Source organism: Tenrec ecaudatus, chromosome 11, assembly GCF_050624435.1.
Source record: "Tenrec ecaudatus isolate mTenEca1 chromosome 11, mTenEca1.hap1, whole genome shotgun sequence".
NCBI classification, from domain to species: domain Eukaryota; kingdom Metazoa; phylum Chordata; class Mammalia; order Afrosoricida; family Tenrecidae; genus Tenrec; species Tenrec ecaudatus.
Window position 1 is genome coordinate 103,481,089 of NC_134540.1, and position 20,680 is coordinate 103,501,768.

Below are 20,680 nucleotides of genomic sequence, written 5' to 3' on the forward strand. Positions count from 1 at the left end.
TTCTTATAGGAATCTTCACATTTTATTAAACTAATTATTCAGGAGACCACAGAAGACTTATTCAGTAGACAGTTTTTCATTCTTTAAATGAAAAAAAGAACTGTAACAAACCGTTTTGTGCCATGATGACAGGTTCTCTTCTGTTTACATTTCAGAATGCGTACACATACATGATGGGTGCCTGTGTGATCGTCTTTAGATTTTTCTCCATCTGTGGAAAGCATGTAAGTACACAGGAGAGAGCATACGAAAAGTTACATACACCTTGAAGGAAGAAAAAGTGACTAATGGACTTAACTGTCCCCGTGGGTCTTTATTCTGTGTCAGTCAGAGTGATGGTCAACAACTTAATAGGCCTCCTACGTCAAGATTAACAAAGATGAAAAAGGATCAGTTGTTCAGTCATCTTGGTATCTTTTACCATTCATTGTTCTAGTTATTTTTCATATTTTCTAAATGAATTCAATCATCAAATAAAGATTACATATCATCCATGAAAGTAAAATATAAAGGTTTTTCTTAATGCTTATCCCTAATTTTTATGATCAATTTTATGGTTAATAGAGTTAAGTAACTTCAGTGCAAAGAAAAATAATTTTGATGAGTATTTATGACTGTATGCTTTCAGATTTATTTACATGCTTTGTTAATAGGCCTGCCTTCCATGTTAAAGTAATTTAAATATTTTTGGTTGCTAAGAATTCATATGCCAGGGCTCAAGTAGAAAGAAAATGCTTTGAAAATGATGATGACAACTTCTGTACAAATGTGCTTGGCACAATGGATGGATGTATGGATTGTGATAAGAGCTATAAGAGCCCCCAATAAAAGCATTTAATTAAAAAAAGAATTTATATGTGTATTCCATATATTTACTATTACACATATACCACTTAATTATACACAAATTGACATTCTGTTGTTATACCATTGTTGAGGTTTTCTTTTTTGTGGAACTCTTATTTATGGAAGAAATCTGTTTGTGATAAGCCCCCAAAATGTAGCCCTAATCCCAGAGAACTCGGGGGAGTAACAGAGGAGAAATCCACCACTGAGCCTACTGCTATTGAGTCAATTCTGGCTCAGTGCATCTCTGCGTAAGGTTTCCAAGGCTGTAAATCCTTATGAAATGACTGGTGAGTTTGAACCACCGACCTGGCAGTTACCAGCTAAAACTAAATACGTAAATAAATACAAGTTCACTGCCATTCATAGCAACTGCATAGGGCAGGGAAGAATGGTTTCTCTTTACAGGGGAGAAAGGCTCCTCATGCTCCCGTAGAGGAACTGCTGGTTTCAAACTGCTCACCTGGTAGTTAGGGCCTAATGCATAACCACTTTGCCACCAAGGCTCTGAAAAGGGAAGCTTTTCCTCCGTAGGCTGAAAAGACTCAACATTTTGATTTATGGCTAGAGTTCCTTTCTGCCTAGTGAACTTTGAACGATACTGTGATCTAACATTTAAATGGGAAGTGATTTTCATAGGATAGCCTTAAGGGTCATCTTTGTGCTACTTTGCACTTACATAGTATTTCTTCCCCAGTCTTCCCTGACTAAATAACTGCAACTTGCCCTTTCTTTCTGTCCTTACAGGTCACATTGAAGATGCTGCTCCTGACAGTGGTCGTCAGCATGTACAAAAGCTTCTTCATCATCGTTGGGATGTTCCTGTTGCTGTTGTGTTATGCTTTCGCTGGCGTGGTTTTGTTTGGCACTGTGAAATACGGCGAGAACATTAACAGGTTGGTGTGTACTTATCTTCTGAGACATTTATCAAGAAAACCTCCATGAGTATAAAATCATGAATCATCATCTGTATTGAAGAATGAAAGGGAAATTTGAAAATGGATAGTGGTATGTTTGCACAAACTGATGAAAGTACTCTATATAACTGTGTTGTACATATACAAACATTAAAATAGCGAATGTTCTGTTATTGATGTACTTACCACAATAAGAGGATGAATTAATATAATGATATTTTCTTTATTAAAGACTGAGTTGGGAGGAGCAGAAGTTGGAAATTAAAGTAAAATCACTTGCACAAATTTTAAATGGTATGTTCCTCATTGAAAAAGACATAATTTGGGAATTATGACAAGTTCAGAAATGAAAGAAAATTAAAATGAGCCATTCCTCCTGCACTCAGGGAGAAGCCTCTGCTCAGTAACTTTGAGTTGGCTTTGTTTTTTTGGTTTTTCGTGAAACACGGGAAGTTCGAATCTCCCTCCCGAAATGGCTATTATACGTGAAAAGCATTTTCAAGGATTCCCTTGAACTGTCAAGAATCCAGTGTAAACACAACTAACTGTGTGTAACTGTGTCTCCTGGTCGGAATTGCTTAATATTTGGTGCACCAATGCTATACCTTTTAGAGCATAATTCACAGGTAAAAATGGATCATTTTTTAATGGTCGAAGCGTGCTCACTCAGACATGCCAAATACGTGGTAAGAAACTAGTTGTGTTGGGATAAATCATCCAGAGAGTTAACAGAATGGGGACAAGTATAAATAACAAACAGATCAGAGGGTATAACTTTTGGAAATGGAACCGAATTTGCTGTAGAACCCCCCTGTTTGGGGGTGAAAGTCACACTGTGTCATCATGGAGCATGCCACTCACATTCAGCTTCGTATACCGATGTTCTCGTCTTTCACATCAGGCACGCAAACTTCTCCTCGGCCGGGAAAGCGATTACCGTGCTCTTCCGCATTGTCACGGGAGAAGACTGGAACAAGATTATGCATGACTGTATGGTAACTACCTTTCACACTAAAGGCTTTAGGCACTACATGGCTAGTGACATCATCCTCCTGAATACTGAATATTTACCAAATATGTGCCCTGACTTTCTTTAGTTCATAGAAGAGCAGTCGTTTCCACTGCAAGGAATGCCACTACAGAGAAAGACTTTGACTTTGACCCAGCGAGTCCTTTATCGTCCTCATCATTTTAGTTTGCAGTTGTAACTAATTCCTTAGGACTCCTGCCCTAGCTTAAGACTGCCTCATTTGTGTTCATAAAACCAGTACACCAGTTGTGATTGAGTTGATTCTGACTAATAGTGACCCCAGATGTACCCGAATTGAACTTTACGTCACAGATTTTTTTTTTTAATGCATGATTTTTTTTTTTCAAATAAGAAGGTCCCTCTGGGTTGAAGCACAACTCCCATTTTTGAGTAAGCAGCTAAGACATTAACCATTTGCAACCCTCCCTCCCCCAGGGACTCCTTTTGGCCATGTCTACTTTGGGCCATCAAGTTCATTCCAACTCACAGAGTAGAGCTGCTTCCAAGGCTGTGCGTCTCTGCAGAAGCAGACTGCCACCTCTCCCTCATGCACCGCATCGGGTAGCTTCAAACTGCCGACCTTTCTGAGACAGCCAAGTGCTGTAACCACCGTACCACCCCAACTAGTCACACAGTAATCATTATTTCTCTTACCACAGTTGTGGATTATTGGCTAATGATTGGTGTGCGTTTGTGAGTTAATTCCAACTCATGGCGAGCCCCCAGGACAGGGTAGAAGCAAGCCACAGGGTTTTACTGAAATCTTTATGGGAGCAGATCACCACGCTGATGGTTTTAAACTCTCAGCCTTTCAGTTAACAGCCACATGCTAAATTGCTGTGCTCTTTGCCTTCATTACTTTATTTAATACCGTCCTCTGCCTCCAGACTAGTGTGGTCCAGTAGTGATAGAAATGGTCTACATCTATGCTGTCCATTCAGAGAGTCACTACTCACAGGTAGCTACTGAGAACTTCAGATGTTACTAGTGGGACTGAGGGACTAAACATATTTTATTCCGTGTTATTTAACTTCCATCTACATTTAAATTTAAATAGCCACGAGCTGCTAATGGCCATCATGTTGGACACTGTAGCTCTACACCAGTGGGGGGAATGGGACCTCTGTCCCTTGACTGACCTTCCCCTGCTTACCAGTCTATTCCCCACGCTGGACACAAGCCTAGTGGAGAGTAGAACTTAATACATGAATGAATATGGATGGAATTGAACAAATCTAATATAATTCAAAGCAGGGTTCAGAAAGTCCTAAATAACAATATAAGCTACTTGCTGAGACTGTAGAGAAAGTGTTGGCTAACTTTTTTTTCTTTCTTCTGCCCTCTTTCTCTCACTGGTAGAAACCAGGGGAGATTTCCAGAGCCAGCTGCCTTCCATTGGGCTGTTAAATAGTAATGAAACTTGTGGTGTCGAGTCCTGAGCTCTCGTTAGCACCCCATAGCTGTCCTGTAGGAATGGAGACGACCAGTATCGCCTTAAACATTCCCAGGCAGATTTGCTATATATTCTCTAGCTTCCTATACCTGAACCCATCATTTAAGTCAAAAACATTTGGTTTTGAAAATTTCCTTTCATGTGAAGTTTTTTGAGTGTGTGTGATTTGTATCACAATGACTTCCTCTCGCTTGGAGAGAATCCTTTCATTTCAACTGTGGTCCCTAAGGTGCTAGTGGATGTGGGAGTCTCCAGGACTCCAGGCATGGAGTAAAGAAAGCGTTCCTTTGGATTTTGCTACAGAGCATGCTCGTGGCTTTGGGAAGATCACTTTGATGGTAATTGTAGTTTTGTGCAGTTAGGAATGTGTTCATTAAGTGCAGTCAGTTAACAGGGATTTGTGTTCCTATCTCCTTTCGCCCTGGCTCTCTCTTCTCCTCCCTGCCCCAAAGGTTCAGCCTCCTTTCTGCACTCCAGATGAATTTACGTACTGGGCAACAGACTGTGGAAACTACGCTGGGGCACTTATGTATTTCTGTTCGTTTTATGTCATCATTGCCTATATCATGCTAAACCTGCTTGTAGGTAAGTGATGTTCATTGAATCTTTTTTCATCTCTTTCAGCTCAGGTACTTAGATAATTACGTACAATTTTCAAGTAATTACCCTGGATTGCTTGGGGCGGGTGTTTCATAGCATTAATTATAAATTGTTGTCTCTCGATCCAGAAGCTGAAAAGGGATGTAAATGTCAGCTGATTGCGATTTCGAGAGTTGTGCAATTTCTTATGCTCCTTCATTTCAAAAGACCCTCTCCTAGATTGACTGGAGCAAATATCAGGGGGGGGGGGGGCGACCTTTGTATCCTCTGAGTGTCGTCACCTTTAGGTCTTGGAGAGAAACGTGCTGTGCGTCTAGGTTTGGGGTCACACGGAACTCACAGTCTGACCTTTAAAAACTGCCCTCTCAACTAAGCATTAAAGCCAAAGGACGTGAATAGCTCTGTAGGTAAAGTGCACATGACCCTCATGTGTAGGAAAGGCAAGAGCTGGGGACATAGCTGAGTCTGAGTGTAAAACACATGCCACCGTGGAGACCATGCTGCGAGTATTTTTAAAAAGTGGTTTACAATGTAAATGTTAAAATCAATCACTCAAAAGAAGGTATCTGGCGTTTTCTAAAAAATAGCAAATTAAAGGATGCTCTAACCTCGGGATTTTTCTGTCTTTTATTTCTAGCTATAATCGTGGAGAATTTCTCCTTGTTTTATTCCACCGAGGAGGATCAGCTTTTAAGTTACAATGACCTTCGCCATTTTCAGATCATATGGAATATGGTGGATGATAAAAGAGAGGTAGGCCAGTAGATTGAGATTCCTGCCCAGCCCTCCCCGCAGCCAACTTACTGCCCTATCTCTCAGATCCCGATAGCTTTGTGATTGACCATTGGAAGACATTGAATTGTGAGTTGTATAAGTCTGACTTTGGCACATCAACGGAATAGTCTAAGAGGAGGGAGGGAAACGGACACCACAGGATTCCCGTTGGTGTCTGCTGCAACGACCAGCATTCTCTTACTCAAATTGTCAGAAGAACAAGGAAATGAAACCCAGGGGGTTCTGGAGAAGTCAGTCATGGGCTTTAGGGCAGGAACAAAAGGAACACTAATGCTACCCAAAGGACGGTCTATGGTTACTTCAAACCGAAAGTGCCCGTCCTGATGAAAAGCACACATGCGTTCAGTGGGATGTAGAAACTCGTGAGTCATTGAGCGAAGTAATCGCCAGGCTGACCCAAGGTTTGCTGGGATTATCCAAAGCAGCAAGGCTGCTTCTGTCCTCCTCTTCCTATTTTAACCCAGCAGCCTCCCAGACAGAATTCTAAACATCGGGGATAAAGCAGGGGCAAAATGAAAAGAGCCCCCTAGACTCATGGGACTCACATTCCAAAAGTGAATAGACAGACAGTAAAGAACTTCGCAACATGAGAAACACTTGGAAGGGTCTGCGGTAGCGAGTGTTGGGGTTGAGCTGCTCGTGGGGGGGTGATATTTGTCTGAAGAGGTGAGGTCTGAGACCTAGCCTCTGAAACGAAGGGGAAAATTTGGCCATAGGAAGACCCGAGGGATGATCTGTAAACATGGGTGTGTTATTCATCGCCCTAAATGGAGAAAAGCCCGTGTGACTGTTCGTAGGAAGCAAGGCACAGTGTGGATCAATCCAGTGAGTGACTTCGATGAGCCAAGGAGAAGGGACCTGGGTACCCTTCGTGACTCCCAATGCTGCGCTACCATGGCTCCTGAAAGCCGAGGCGAAGCACCAGGGACCACCACAGTGCATCGCCATCACACTCATTCTCTTCCGAACACGTGCTCTGTCATCTAGTCTCTTCATGCCCATGCTAATTGTACTATCTTTTGAAAAATTAACTTCTGCTGTGGCTTTTTGGGTTTTGTTCTCTCTCTTGTGTTGTTTGTTTGTTTGTACTATGAAAGCAGAACCTCGGGTGAGTCATCCGGGTCTAATGATGACTCACCCATTCTTATACCCTGCTGCTGCCCAGGGGGTGATTCCAGCATTCCGTGTGAAGTTCCTGCTGAGGCTGCTGCGCGGGAGGCTGGAGGTAGACCTGGACAAAGACAAACTCTTGTTTAAGCACATGTGCTATGAAATGGAAAGACTCCACAATGGTGGGGATGTCACCTTCCATGATGTGCTAAGGTACGAGGGGGCTTTCACAACTCGGTATGGCAGAACGGGGCCAAGTCTAGAAATTAAAGTAGTGGCAATTAAAGGCCCTTTGAAACACTGGGAGAAATACAAGACCTTCCAGGGGAAAGAATTATGGTCCTGGAGAATTCACAAGGGAAGTTTGACCTTGTCCTATAGGGCCACTGTGAGTCCACAGTACCTTAAGGGCAGTGAGTTTGGTGTTTTGGTCTGGTGAAACACAGTTAACTAGGATGTTGGTCAGCATCCACCAGGGGTCATAAAGCAAGGTCATGCAATTCATGCATGAAGTGACCTTTCTCGCTGTCCTGTAATGATTCTGTCCCAGTGCATCCCGTGTGGAGTGAGGGTCAGTAGCCTGACATGCTTGGAAATGCTCCCTCCTGACTGCAGAGCCCTTGAAGGAAATTTAAAAGGATTACAGACCTACACAGTCATTTTACTGATGAAAGAACTGGTCCGGAATTGCTAAGTGGCTTGTCCACATTAAGGGACCAGAGGGTGGAACTCTGCTTTTCTTCTCTCTCTCGAGCTCTCTTAAACAAGAAGTTTGTGAATGAAATTCAAGTTGCTATAGATGTGGAAGGGGAACCTGTGAAGGTCACATAATTTCATGTCAACTTGATAAATAAATATTGGGGTGAAGTCTAGCCTGTGAACCAGGTCACAGCCTGATAGTACCTCCTGGTGGGCATGGCCTTCTCATAAGAAGGATTCTGGAAACTTCCTCATTCTCTCTGCCTTCGCCTTCCTGTGGAGGAGCCGATAGAAGCTGGTGTGAGCCCTGGAGATGCGTCCACTGCCATTGGAGCCGCAAGACTTTGCACCTGCCAGCCGAGCAGTGATCTTCCTGCATTTTGCACCAGTGCTTGGGGTTGCATGAGTCTGAAGAGGGACTGGCAGACTAGTATCAGACGTATGGATTTGATCTGGATTGGGTTGAGATGTTTACCTAATATACAGTTACTTCTTGATATAAAACTCTTTCTTATACTTACATGAGTGTCACTGGATTTGTTTCTCCAACCCACCGGACCTAACATAGAAACCATCCCATCTTTCTTTCATTAAGCATTCACTGACATACAGCATTTCTTTCATTGATAAAGTTGGAGTCAGATCTTACTTGTATTAAGAGTATTTGTGTTTTTGTCACCATGTTAGGCTGGGTAGTTCAGGGAAATAAAACTAGTGACACCCATTCATGTATAAGAAAAAATGTTAAAGCAAGAAATAATGCAATTTCAAGAAAGGCAGCCCAGCCCAGTCCAACTCAAGTGCTCTTCAGACTCATGTAGCTGCAGGCCAATGATAGGGAAATGTCCATTGGGAAACAGGGCGATCACAGGCCAGTAGGTGCAGGGTTGCATGGATCCAAGGGTGGTGGTTGGGCAGCCCATACGGGGCCCCTCTTCAAGTCAGGCAGAGTCGCAGCAAGCAAGAAGGTGAAGGGGAAAAGAGAAATTCCCAGCTTCTCCTTTAAAAAAGGCCACATTCCCAAGGAGGTATCATCAGGTGGGACTCCATCCTTGTACTTGTATACAAATACAAGTTGACATAAAATCTAACTGCCATGGTTTTCAGATTGCAGTATTCTCGTGAAGGGCACCTTGACGTATCATTTACATTCATGGGCACACCTTGATGTATCATTTACTTTCATCAGTGGTTCAGAGTTACAGTATTCATTTGACCTTCACTAGATTTTATTTAATGCACCAGTAATGAAACTCAAGTCCTACTATATCGCTTTCTTTTTAAATCAAGTCATTTGACAAGTAGATTTCAATGTAATTGGCTTCCTGTGTAATATACTAAATTTCATCTTATGTATTTAAAACATTGTTCTAAAAAATGCTCCAGATATTGCACCACCAAATGAGTACACCCAGGAAAAAGTTCAGAACCAGCGATAGCCATTGTAGTCTCACAAGCTTCTTGGTGGGTATTTTGTCAGAAATTTCATATATAAGAAATTTCATGAGCTGAATGATGGTTTATATTGTGGGTAGATATTGAGAAAGATCAGACCAGGAAAGATCAAGGAGTTTTCCAAGTTTACCAATTTTCTCTCCCCCTTTCACTTCTTCCAAAGAGCAAGCTAAAACAGAAAGAGATGGAACACAAAATACAAATGAATAAGAAAGCAGATCATGTGTGTTAGTCTGAGTTGACTAGAGAAACAAATCCAGAGACACTCATTTGTAGCATAAGAAAGAACTTTATATAAAGAGTAATTGTATCCTAAGAAAACATCCCAACCCAGTCCATATCAAGTCCATAGGTGTGATATTAACCCATATGTCTGATACAAGTCTGTAAGTTCCTCTTCAGATTCACACAACACATGCAATGACGCCAAGTGCAGGATGATCACATGTGAATCGGTGGAAAGTCTTGTGGATCCAGTGGTGGTGGAAGCATTGTAGCACTGGCAGGGGTCTCCGCGTGACTCCTCCAGCTCCAAGGCTTTGGCTGCCATCAGCGTAGCACCATGTGGCTCATCAGCAGGAAGATGAAGCAGAGTGTGACTCTTGCCTCCAAGGAGGAATACCAGAGTTCCCAGAATTCTCTAGAGAAGGCCATGCCCACACAGAGGCCTCATTGGCTATGACCTGATTGACAGGCTAGACTTCATCCCTTCGCAAGTTGACAGATTATGTAGCTACTACGTCACGTCCCTCTGAATTTTAAGTTATTGATCTTTTCTCCTAGGGACCAAAGAAAAATTTAGGTTGAAATTCAAGGAGGCATCCATATTGTTGTCATTAATAATAACCAATACACATATAAGAAATGTATTTAATCCAATAGTGCACCTAATAAAAATGGACCCCAGACAAAATTAATAGTTCCATTGTTCACCCATTCCTTATTTTTCTACACTAGAATAGAGCAAAACAGAGGTAAGCAATGTCAAGAATCTTGAGAGGAGAGAAGAGCAAGCCTACTCTTCCCTCCATGAGAGGAAGAAGCTGCGTGAGGAGGGATCCCTCCAGATTTTCCCACGTGGGGGTCTAGGCTCCAGAAGTGGAAGTGAGCTCACAGCCAGGTCAAGGTGGGGGTTGAGCCATATGGATTGCTCAAAGAGCTGTATCTTCCTTTAGTGGAGTACTACTCAGTCTGGACAAAGGAAAGTAGCCTTGTTGGCCATGGGTTCTGATGAAACAGGTCATCTGTGTTAGCTTCATTTTGCCACCTTTGTGGTACATGAAGCCAAAGAATAAATGCAAGTGTGTGTTCAACTCTGACTTTGACCTACATGAAATTAATAAAGAAGTAGCAGCCCCATGGGGATACATTTGCTAGATTGGGAGGAAAGGGGTGTGAGTGACATGCATAACCCATAACCAATATATTGATAAGCCCAGCTGGAACTACATGTTGCAAACGTATGAGCATACGTCCTTCTGCAGGGAAAGTGCTAGAGTCTTTACTATGGACATAAAAGCCCCACTGGGATTTTTATTTAAATATATAAACTGATGTCACTGATTGTCATAAGTCCCTTAGAACTAAACCAATCATTTCATACGGTAAGCAGCGGCATGATGGCCATTGTACAGATGAGGCTTGAGGAGATACAGAAAAGTCACATAGCTTGTCCATGGTTACACAGCTAGAAGAGGTGGAAACTGAATACCACACTTGTTGGATTGAGACCTGTCCGCTCTGAATTTTGAAACATTGAAGAGTCTAAACCTCAGCTGCTTTAGACTAAAGTGGGATGTGTTTTCCCTACCAGCATGCTCTCCTACCGGTCAGTGGACATCCGGAAAAGTTTACAGTTGGAGGAGCTCCTCGCCAGGGAGCAACTGGAATACACCATCGAGGAGGAAGTGGCTAAGCAGACCATCCGCATGTGGCTGAAAAAGTGCTTAAAGCGGATCAGAGCTGTGAGTGGAGCAGGAAGCACAGCAGGGTTCTAGCTGATACTCCGTCTTTCGAAGAGGAAAGGCCCAGATAGGAAAGGGCTTCATGAACAATGGATGAGACCCTCCTGTACTTAGCCTGGCGTCCTTCCTCAGTGCTCCCAGCTTCCTGAGGTTACCATGGACAAACCATATTTGTCCGATATAACATGATTGATTATTAATGCATTTTTAAAAGCATTTTGTTGATTTTAAAATTTCCATCTCCATCTATAGAGCTCAAGTGTTCAAGATTCTAGTATCTATATATTGACTGGCAACAGAATTGATGAAATGACTTCTCAATTGCTCCTAAAATCCCACTGAACTATTGATCATATTGTTTGGTCTTCAGTACAGACTGGCTCTTCTGGGAGTGTAATAATTTTGTTTGCTGCTTCCTGAATTTAATGTTACAAGATTCTCTAACTCATACTCAATGAACTTGTATGTTGTCATTATATGCCATGTTTAAAGCAGACATTTCTATTCGGTAATTACTTTATAGAGAGTTTTAACATAGGCTTGGCACACGGGGAGGAGAAAAGCAAGCTAATAACTCAACATAAACATATAGCAGCAATGTTCATATCTCACTCCTCATAACAGCAACATTAATTTCAGAAACATATATCTTTTCCCCCAGAAAAGTGAAACATCCCAATATCCTATATCAAGGCCAACTACCCACTGGGACCCAGGCACAGCAGGCTAGCCATAGCTCTGCTAACCCCAGGGGTCAATTTGAGCCCCCTTTGGCCCTGAGTGGACAAAGGAGCCCTGATTTACCACCAGACTTCACACACTCAGCATGCGCCAAGCCAAATTGTTCCCCTGGGTTGGCCTGTTTCAGACCAGAAACCAGACAGAAGCAAAAACTTGACCCCTTGCAAAGTGATCTATTATAACTGACAGGAAAGAGGCTGTCTGCACTGGCTGGGTGAACATGAGCTAAAATAAGAGGGCAGAGACCAACACTAGCAAAATATCCACCTTAGTACTTTTTAAAACATCAGCTTGACCGGAACTCTTCCAAATGTCATGCAAATGAAAGCGGAAGGGGAAAGGACTTCCTCAGTTGGCCCTCCGTTTGCTCAATCAGATGTCAGCAGAAATTAGAGACCCTCCGTTGGAACTGCCTAAGTAGTTACCAGGTGCACAGGTTCTTTGGAGAAGGAGAGCAACATGTGGCTTGGGAGAAGGTGGCGGGGGTTCTGGGCGCATTCTCCCTTTGCTCAAAGAGCACTGATGTTCGTTCTGTAGAAACAGCAGCAGTCATGCAGCATCATCCACAGCCTGCGGGAGAGTCAGCAACAGGAGCTCAGCAGATTCCTGAACCCCCCCAGCATTGAGACCACCCAGCCAAGTGAGGAGGTGAATGCAAACAGTCAAGACAATAGCATGCAACCCGAGGTATGGCTCTTCCTCTAAGGGGGTCCTGGGGAGTTTTCTTTAATAATAAAAATAATAATAAAATAATAAAGGTGCAAGCCACATGTGCATTCTGAGCAGTGACAATGTTTCTAATAGAATTTTTTTTCATTGAAAACAACAATGGGTACATGTTATGTTTGTGTCTACCTTTCAGGAATCAGTTTAGATGGTTTCAAAAGATCCTGATTTGGGTAAACACCAAATGGGTACCAATGCACAGAATCCCAATGCTTGTACCGGGTCTTGTTTAAGAATCAGCAGCAGCTCTGGAAGGGCTTTAATGAGCCCAACTGTAGGACATAACCCAGAAGATCCCAGTTTACGTGAAGTTCTGCCCTCTTTGCTTGCCTTCATTGACTCAAAGAAATGTTCACTCGACGCAGTGAAAGTGCCTATAATTGCCTTTCATTACTTAGGCCCGTTGCAGTCTCATTTCTTCTTAGTTGGTCGTCTGAATCACATATGAAATTTAGGGAAAATTAGCTGGAGGACCTTCTATTCAAGAAGACACAGCATATTTCCATTTGCAAACTCAATCTACACTTCTATTTAAAAAAAAAAGTGCAGCGAGCCATCCACGTCCTGGGAGCCTTGTGCTGCGAGGCACAGCTGGCAGGGCAGGCCTGCTCCTTCATGAAGGCTAATTATCATCCGAGGTTAGCAACATGGAGCCGATCCAGCATGCTGAGATGAGCCCTCTGGCAGCACCGAGCCTCGTGGGGGTCGTAGCCCAGTCAGGTGCCAGGGATAAATACTGGCACCTACGGCGACATGGCCACAGGATGCTCCCAAGGGCCCTCTTCTGTAGCCACTGTAGGGTGGACTTCATATTATTATTAGCTCCCCAGTCTAAAGGACTCGTCTGCCACCCACCCAGGTGGGGATAGTTGATACAGGAAAGGAAGGGATGCTTCCACCGTGGCTCTGCCACCTCCTGTTTTCTGGGCAAGGCCGGCAGTAGCTCATGTGGGAGCCAGGGTAAGGTAAGGCCATTCAGGGAGATTGTCCTGGTGAGGCAAGGGCAGCAGGAGCAACACAGAAAGTCTCCATGTTTGAGCTAAAGCACAAAGATAACCAAAAGAGGGGGCGTGAAGACGGAAGCTTGTTGGTTAGGAAGGGAGAAGCAGCCAGTGGGTAAAAGCTATGAGCACACGAATCTGTCTTGGCAGAAGTACCACCACAATGGTCCTCAGAACACAAGTGGCTCGTCCAGTCCTGGAACGAGAAAGCCAGCGTGGTAGAGCGGCAGCCAAAAAGCAGAAGCTCCCCCATATGGTGGACTGACACAGGGCGGCCACCACGGGCTCAAATGTGCCAACCTGGGGAGGATGGTTCCAGTAAGACAGGGCAGTTGTACATCGGGGCTGTTTTGTTCTGTTGTGCATAAGGTCAAGGGCATCTGATAACAGAAACATGTAGCATGGCATTTCTCTATGACTTTAGGCTTCCTTTGTTCTTAGCTTTGTCCTCCGCCAGGACATTTGTGTGTGTGTGTGTGTGTGTGTGTGTGTGTGTGTTTCTGTATTTCTGTCATGGAGTTTCTGCTAAGAATCCTTTTTCTGAAGCTCAAAGGACAGATTTCCAAGTTGGCAAAAGAACCAGAGCCTACTGCCCCAGCTTCCTTCCGAGATCGCCGCCACCTAGAATTTGCCACTCCAGATACGAGCGGTGCCTGGTGGCGTTCTCTAGTGTGGAAGGAACGTGGCAGTGGGAGTTGCTACCGGAACCATCGTGCCTCCGTTTTACAATGTGAAATGGTGGTCACGGGCACTGGCGATGTGGGAGGATGCGCACTGGGCTGCTAATCCCAAGGTCAGTGGTGCAAACCTACCAGCTGCTCCATGGAAAAAAGATGAAACCTTTTTCCCCATAAAGATTTAGCAGCTCAGAAATGCTCTGGAAAGTTCCACTCTATCCCGTAGGTGAGCTTTGAGTCAGAAGAGACTCAGTGGCATTGGGTTTGGTTTGTGAGCGATGACTCTTCTACGCTCCTGGAGTCTCGTCAGCACTTGACTTTGTTCTTCCCTGCCGTGGACGCTCCGTCGCCTTCTCATTCTGCTTGATTCCTTGCCCCACTTGCTTCCATCCTTAACGTTTGAATGGACCCGGCCAGTGTAGGCAAGAACAAACCATTTTATTGCAACATGGTTCCTATTGGACTGAAACTAGACACAACTGAAGAACCATCAAGAAATGAATGGACAAACAAAATGTGATCTATGTAAAATGGAAAGTTGTTCAGCCATCCAGAGACTCGGAATTCTGATTCATGCTACCATGTGGATGAACCTTGAATATATTATGCAAAGTACAATGTCACATTTGAAAGGATAAATACGTTGTATGATTCCGCTGTTATAACATATCTACAATAGGCATCTATAGAGAGATCAAAGTTTGCTAAGGATACCAGGGATGGCCGAGGGGTTCAAAGAGGAGGTATTGAGTGAGAAGAAGGACATTTCTGTTCAGGGTGGTATAAAATATTTGGAACTAGATGGTGGTGGTGGTTGCACAACAGGGTGAATTAATGTCACTGAATTACACACTTAAACTTGCATGTTGTTATATAACTAGAATTTTACCATAAGCAGGTTCTTTGTTGTTGTTTTTAAGAGCTAAAACTGTTCAATTCTTCCCCCACACAGACAAGCAGCCAGCAGCAGCTTCTGAGCCCCACTCTGTCTGACAGAGGAGGAAGCCGGCAAGACTCAGGAGAAGCTGGGAAACCCCAGAGGAAGTTTGGTCAATGGCGCCTGCCCTCAGGTATGTGTATCAAGGTATCTCACCCCTGAGACATTTCAAAGACATTCATTGCCTTTGCCAGTGTTGTGGTTGGAATCCCGAAGTAGAGTCGTGTTGACAAGGTGACTTATATGCAGCGAAGCAATGCAAAGTCCAGCCCATTCTCACAAGTATTCCCCTCAAAACAACTAGTCTCCAAATATATTAGTTCTTATTTTCAGCCACCACACTTAGGGAAACAGCCCCTATTTTGTAAAGTAAGCTGTTATCGTCAGGCTGTAGATTTCCAAAAGCTTCCCGAGTACAATCAAGGCATTCTCACATGCAGGCCAAATTCATTTCGTCTGAGAGGGAGTGGGCAGGTACCGTAGCCTGGCTGGACCCCATCTGTATGTAATCTGCTCTACTTCCATAATATGTAAGGGCGATAACAGCAGGGGGCTTCCAAAAGTTCATGGGGAAAAAAAGGTAATCAAGAGATAATGGAATTTTCCCGCAAGCTTTGTGAAGTCTCCTTGTGTGCTGTTGCCTGCGTGCCAGCCATGATTATACATGCACCTTCATTTGATCTTTCAAATGATATTGGGTTCTACATTTTACTAATGATTTTTTAAATGCAATTTCTTTGGGAGAAACATGAACAGCAAGAAAGCCAGTATCATCTTGCTCAAGGTGTTTTTGGAGTTCCGGGAGAGCCCAGTTCTACACAGCCAGCATCGTCTTCCCCTCTCCTGAGTCTACAGTAAAGAGCTTCATGATGCTTTTTTTCTGGTGCCCCTCATTCAATCGAATCCAAGTCAGAAATGAACATCGTAAACTCTTCTATAGCTTGATGATGCCACAAAACTCGAGACACAGTAGCATAAATTTTGAGGCTAGAGGTGGTTAGTGAATTTACATTAACACCACAGAGAAAAACACTCTTTTTCCAAACCAGGAATTTACTCAGGGATCATAGAAGGTTTTGTTTCGAGTTGGTTAAAGTAAAGCATGAAGTGACAGGAAACAAGATGGACTAGGTGGTGGGGACGAGGCCCGAGAAGCTTTGGCTGTCGGCCTAGGTCATTTCTGGTGTTACTCTAGGTAATTAACGGCCAACAAAAGTTTTGAGCATGAGATGACACTCAGAGGCCATATTTTTGGAAGACTGACTTCATAGCAAGGTACATAGACAAGACACAGACCAGAGTTGGTGGCAAGAGTCAAGAAACTAACGGGACAGCTAAGAGAGATGACTTAGGGAGAAATCAATAGTCCTTGGCAGTCACCTAAATGGATAACCATAATGTTGTTCACAGTGCCCACCCATAAAACCAGACCGGCTGCCATGGCGTGGATTCTTGCTCACCTCCTGTCATGGTCACTGAGTTGATTCCAACTCATCTCGACCCCACAGGACACGGTAGAACTACCCCCTTGTGTTTCCAAGACTTTACATCTTTACAGGAGTAGGCAGTCCTCATTGTTCCCCGAGGTGGGTTTGAACCACCGACCTTGTGGTTAGCTGCTCAGTACATAGCCCACAATGCCACAGCGCTGCCCACTAGGGTTTCCTCATGCTGTCATCTTTACAGAAGTAGACTACTTTATCTTTCTCCCAAGGCTCGGATTGTGGGTTCACCTCACCAATATTTCTATTGTGCAGCTGAGCATTTGGCCGCTGCTTCTCTTGGGCTCCTTGTCCAAGTCTCGGAAGCACAAATGTCAGAAATGTTGTCCATTGGTGGGGCATGCTGTTACAGCCAGGTTAAATTCAAGGAGCCAGATGGGGAAGAAGAAAGAGCGGTTAGAGGAGAACTAACTGTACCAGGTGTCATGCTATGGGTTTCCCAGGTTGTCCTACAATAGCCACGCGAGGGAAATTGCATTCGCTCCATTATACCGAGAAAAGAAGATAACTTGTCCCCAGACACATATCGACAGGTCACAGAGCCAGGACCTAAAACCACAACTGTGGGATTCCACGGCCATGAGTGTGTTAACAAAGTCACCCCAAGGCGCTACTTTGCTCGAACAATTGAAGTGTAAAAATGCAAGTCCCGAATCCTAACTCAGTTCCTACCTGAGAGCCACTTTCTTACCACTTAGATCACACCTAAATTTATTTCTTTTTAAACAACAAAAAATTAAGTTTATCTTCCTTGAATATCTTTACCCATGTCTTTCTTCCCATGGAATCCCTGGGTGAGGAAAAGGGTGCATGTCCTCAACTACTAACCAGAAGATTGGAGGATTGGGTCCACTCCAAGGTGGAATTACCAAAGGTGCCGTGGAAGAAAGGCTGGGCGAGCTCATTGCAAAATGAAGTCAGCCATTTAAACCACAGCACAGCAGTGACTCAGCTGCACAGGCGGCAACCATGCATTAAAATAGACACCAGAACAAATGGTCTGGGGTCTGTTTTTGTTTGTTTGTTTTTCTAGGATGGTTGTCTTTCCATACTTCCCAGCCCCCCTCTCTCTTTCTTCTTTGTCTTTTTGCTCTGTATGCATATGCTTCTGATTCTCGACACACACGCACTTCTATGCCACTTCTTTGTGCCTCGATTGTAACTTGTGATTTTCTAGTTTTACTAAGGGCAAGACTTACCAGCAGCATTACGAATGGGACCATCAAGAGTTCTCAGGAATGAGTCGCAATAGGATGAAACCACACCAAAGTTACTCACAGGCTCTTGTTAATTCCACAGCACCTAAGCCAATCAGCCATTCCGTGTCCTCCGTCAACTTACGGTTTGGAGGGCGGACGACGATGAGGTCCGTGGTGTGCAAGATGAACCCGATGCCGGACGCGGCCTCCTGTGGATCGGAAGTGAAGAAGTGGTGGACCCGCCAGTTGACAGTGGAGAGTGATGAAAGTGGAGATGACCTGCTAGAGATTTAGATGGAAATCAATTACATTGTTTAAAAAAAAAAACTGAAGGAATTTAAATGGAATTACCAGTAATTTTCCAACTGTTTCCTGATTGTTTCCTTCATTGTCCTGTGAGCAATCTGCAATAGCTGGATGATTTAATTCCAACGCGTCGCATCTTTTTTCCCATTGATTTTGCTTGTTGTCCTGTCACAGGAAGGGGTAGAAATTGGTCTGTCAGAACTGTGTGCATGATGGGCTAAGGCCAGGTGTTCACGAACATGTATGCAATGGCTGTGTCAATAATATTAGAAACTTTAGCATACATTCTGTCTCTATAAACTAAGGTGTATATTCATATATGTTCCTATGTATTATTTCCAGACTCCTAAAAAGTGCTACGTCCAAAGTGGCTAATACTTGACATACAGGTCCGAGAGCTATAGTTCGCCCATTTCCTCCTCTTCCACTAGAAGTCGTTCTCTTGGGAGAACTTATTATTTTATGATCAATCTTCAAAGGTCAGCACTGAGCTCCTGCTAAAATGCTATCAGTTTTACAAACTATAAATCCTAAATTTTAAAGAGTCTATTCATTTGCCTCTCTCGTTTCTAAGATAATGCATGTGATATGAGGGGGCTACAAACACTTCATGGAGAAGTGGAATTAAAATTAATGGAATTTTCCCATGAACTTTTAGAAGCCCCCCTTATGTTCATAAATCAAAAAGGCTATTTCTGGCCTCAGTAACTCTAAAGAAACTGTCATTAGCTTCCAAGAGAATTATGTATGCAAGTACCAAGCTAAGCACCTGGCCCAGGGAGCTACAGGGTAATTGGCTTGAAACAAACCTATATAAGGATCACTTGAGGACTGTCATATGCAAGGGTGATGAGTTTCTTTCCAAAGGCCTTTTAATCGCTGATTTAGTTTAAAATAAAAAGACAGAGCGATTCAGAATTTAGCCTTCAAAACAAAAACTGCATGCGTTATCAATGACTTTGCTTCTTACCCAGGGTATATCTGATTTTCCAAGAAAACTGGATCAAGCCATTCTCAATTGATCCCTATACACCATTGTTACCTTAGATTCTAAAAACTTCCTGGTGCCAGAATTTCCTATGGAAATAACAGGACCCTCTGAAATCTTGCTCTGAACTCACAGTTCAGATAGCCCACAACCTAATTGTATCTGCTTCACACACCAGTGGTCCATGTCCTCTGGGAAATTAGAAATGCACAATGATTGCAAAGGAGCACCAGGCCGGTTACTGCTGGGTCACCCAAGTGGAAGTGGGGTTAGACCTTCAACTGCCTTATTCTTGGTTGGCGGTTTGATGTTTAGATGGCTTATTAATTGAGTGATTATCTCTGAATCCTATGTCCTTGGGTTACTTGATGAGCCCTTCTCCCGAGTCTAACTTTGAAAGAGCCAGACTGGATGTCCTTTCTGGGAGACAAGTGAAGCCTGGCGGGGCAGCCTATTGTTGGTGTAATGAACTGTGGCTACAGCAGGGGGGAAGGAAAGTCAGGGTGACCAAAAGGATCTTATTTTTGTTTGAGGTTTCCCTTTTTTATGTACATAAGAGACAAAAAATAAACATTGGATTTGTAAAAGAACATAAACAGAATCGCCATCATTTTCAAAATGTAAACAGAATTGCCAATAATGATCAGATCCCTTTCTGTGTGGTGGGCTACGGGTGGGGCCAAGAGCTAGCCGGAACTTTGCAAAGCCTGCTTTTGAATATTTGGTTCGTAATTAGTTGGCAAAAGCTCGGTCCCTGATATTCATTTCAGCTTAGTTTCCCGAGCCGGAATGGTCCTATCGCGTCTGTGATGCTAAAGCGAAGTGAATACCCTGCGCCTCCCAAACCTCCAGGGAGCAGAGAAGGTGCGCACGCACACACGTGCCTGGCCAGGGCCTGGGTCTGGCTAGTGACGCACCAAAACGAGACTTCTTTTGGCTCATTCCTCTTCAGCAAGACAGCTTCATGCTCACAAAACTGCTGAGCCCTTCCGAAAATGTTTGTAATTGATGTTCGGGGGAATAGCATTGTTCATTCGGCAGTGAAAGCCAGAGCACCCTACATTTTCAATTAAGTTAAACGCCCCCCTCCCCCAAAAAAACCCCTCTTGGGACTCACCTCTAGTATGTTCCCAAAGCACATAGAGCAGACAGCAAGCTGGAGAAGATAAGTTCCACCCACTTTTAGATTGTACCCACTGATGCACAAAAGCATAAACTATCGGGTTACACAGATGGGAAAGCTTAAGCCACAATGTTCCCTGGGCCTCAGGGGGCCAGACACTGACACCGATCCTGTCAGCCTGCCACCCACTGCCTTTAATTACAGGCCCTCTGCTGGTTCAATGGCACCAGAAAGTGTAAGGGGGAGAAGACGTGACACGGAGCCCCCAAGAGAGACCAGACCACACATGCATTGCCCATATGGCAATTCAAGGCGGCTCCAAGGGAACAGTGATGCAGGACAGAAGGCTGAGGCTGCCGCTATTCACTCTGTTTGGAAGGGCAATTCCAAGACAACGCTCACCACCAGTGACTGGCGATTAGGGCCCTGCCGAAGCTGAATAAGAGAAGAATGTAGAAGAGAAACCAGAATTGTGAGCCTTAGACAAAAGCACTTTGCAAGCCAGCAGAGTGGGTGTGTTTGCCTCTTTCTCCGTGGGCGATGGTGTACCATGGATGGATGGTTTTCAATATAGTCTTTAGCAGTGCCATTTTTTTGTCAAACAAACTCCA

General features: G+C 43.8%; 1 protein-coding gene across 2 annotated transcripts in view; it reads left to right on the forward strand.

Annotated features, from left to right (window-relative positions):
- Positions 1–17,946, forward strand: part of NALCN (sodium leak channel, non-selective) — a 436,823-nt gene extending 418,877 nt beyond the window's left edge. For both annotated transcript variants that reach the window (XM_075562611.1, XM_075562612.1), the window contains 10 exons: positions 156–224; positions 1,594–1,742; positions 2,665–2,758; positions 4,699–4,831; positions 5,484–5,599; positions 6,807–6,964; positions 10,719–10,869; positions 12,148–12,297; positions 14,967–15,084; positions 17,753–17,946. In XM_075562611.1, coding sequence (XP_075418726.1) covers positions 156–224; positions 1,594–1,742; positions 2,665–2,758; positions 4,699–4,831; positions 5,484–5,599; positions 6,807–6,964; positions 10,719–10,869; positions 12,148–12,297; positions 14,967–15,084; positions 17,753–17,946 — 1,332 coding nt within the window. The remainder of the gene's footprint in view (positions 1–155; positions 225–1,593; positions 1,743–2,664; positions 2,759–4,698; positions 4,832–5,483; positions 5,600–6,806; positions 6,965–10,718; positions 10,870–12,147; positions 12,298–14,966; positions 15,085–17,752) is intronic.
- The last annotated feature ends 2,734 nt before the right edge of the window (positions 17,947–20,680 follow it).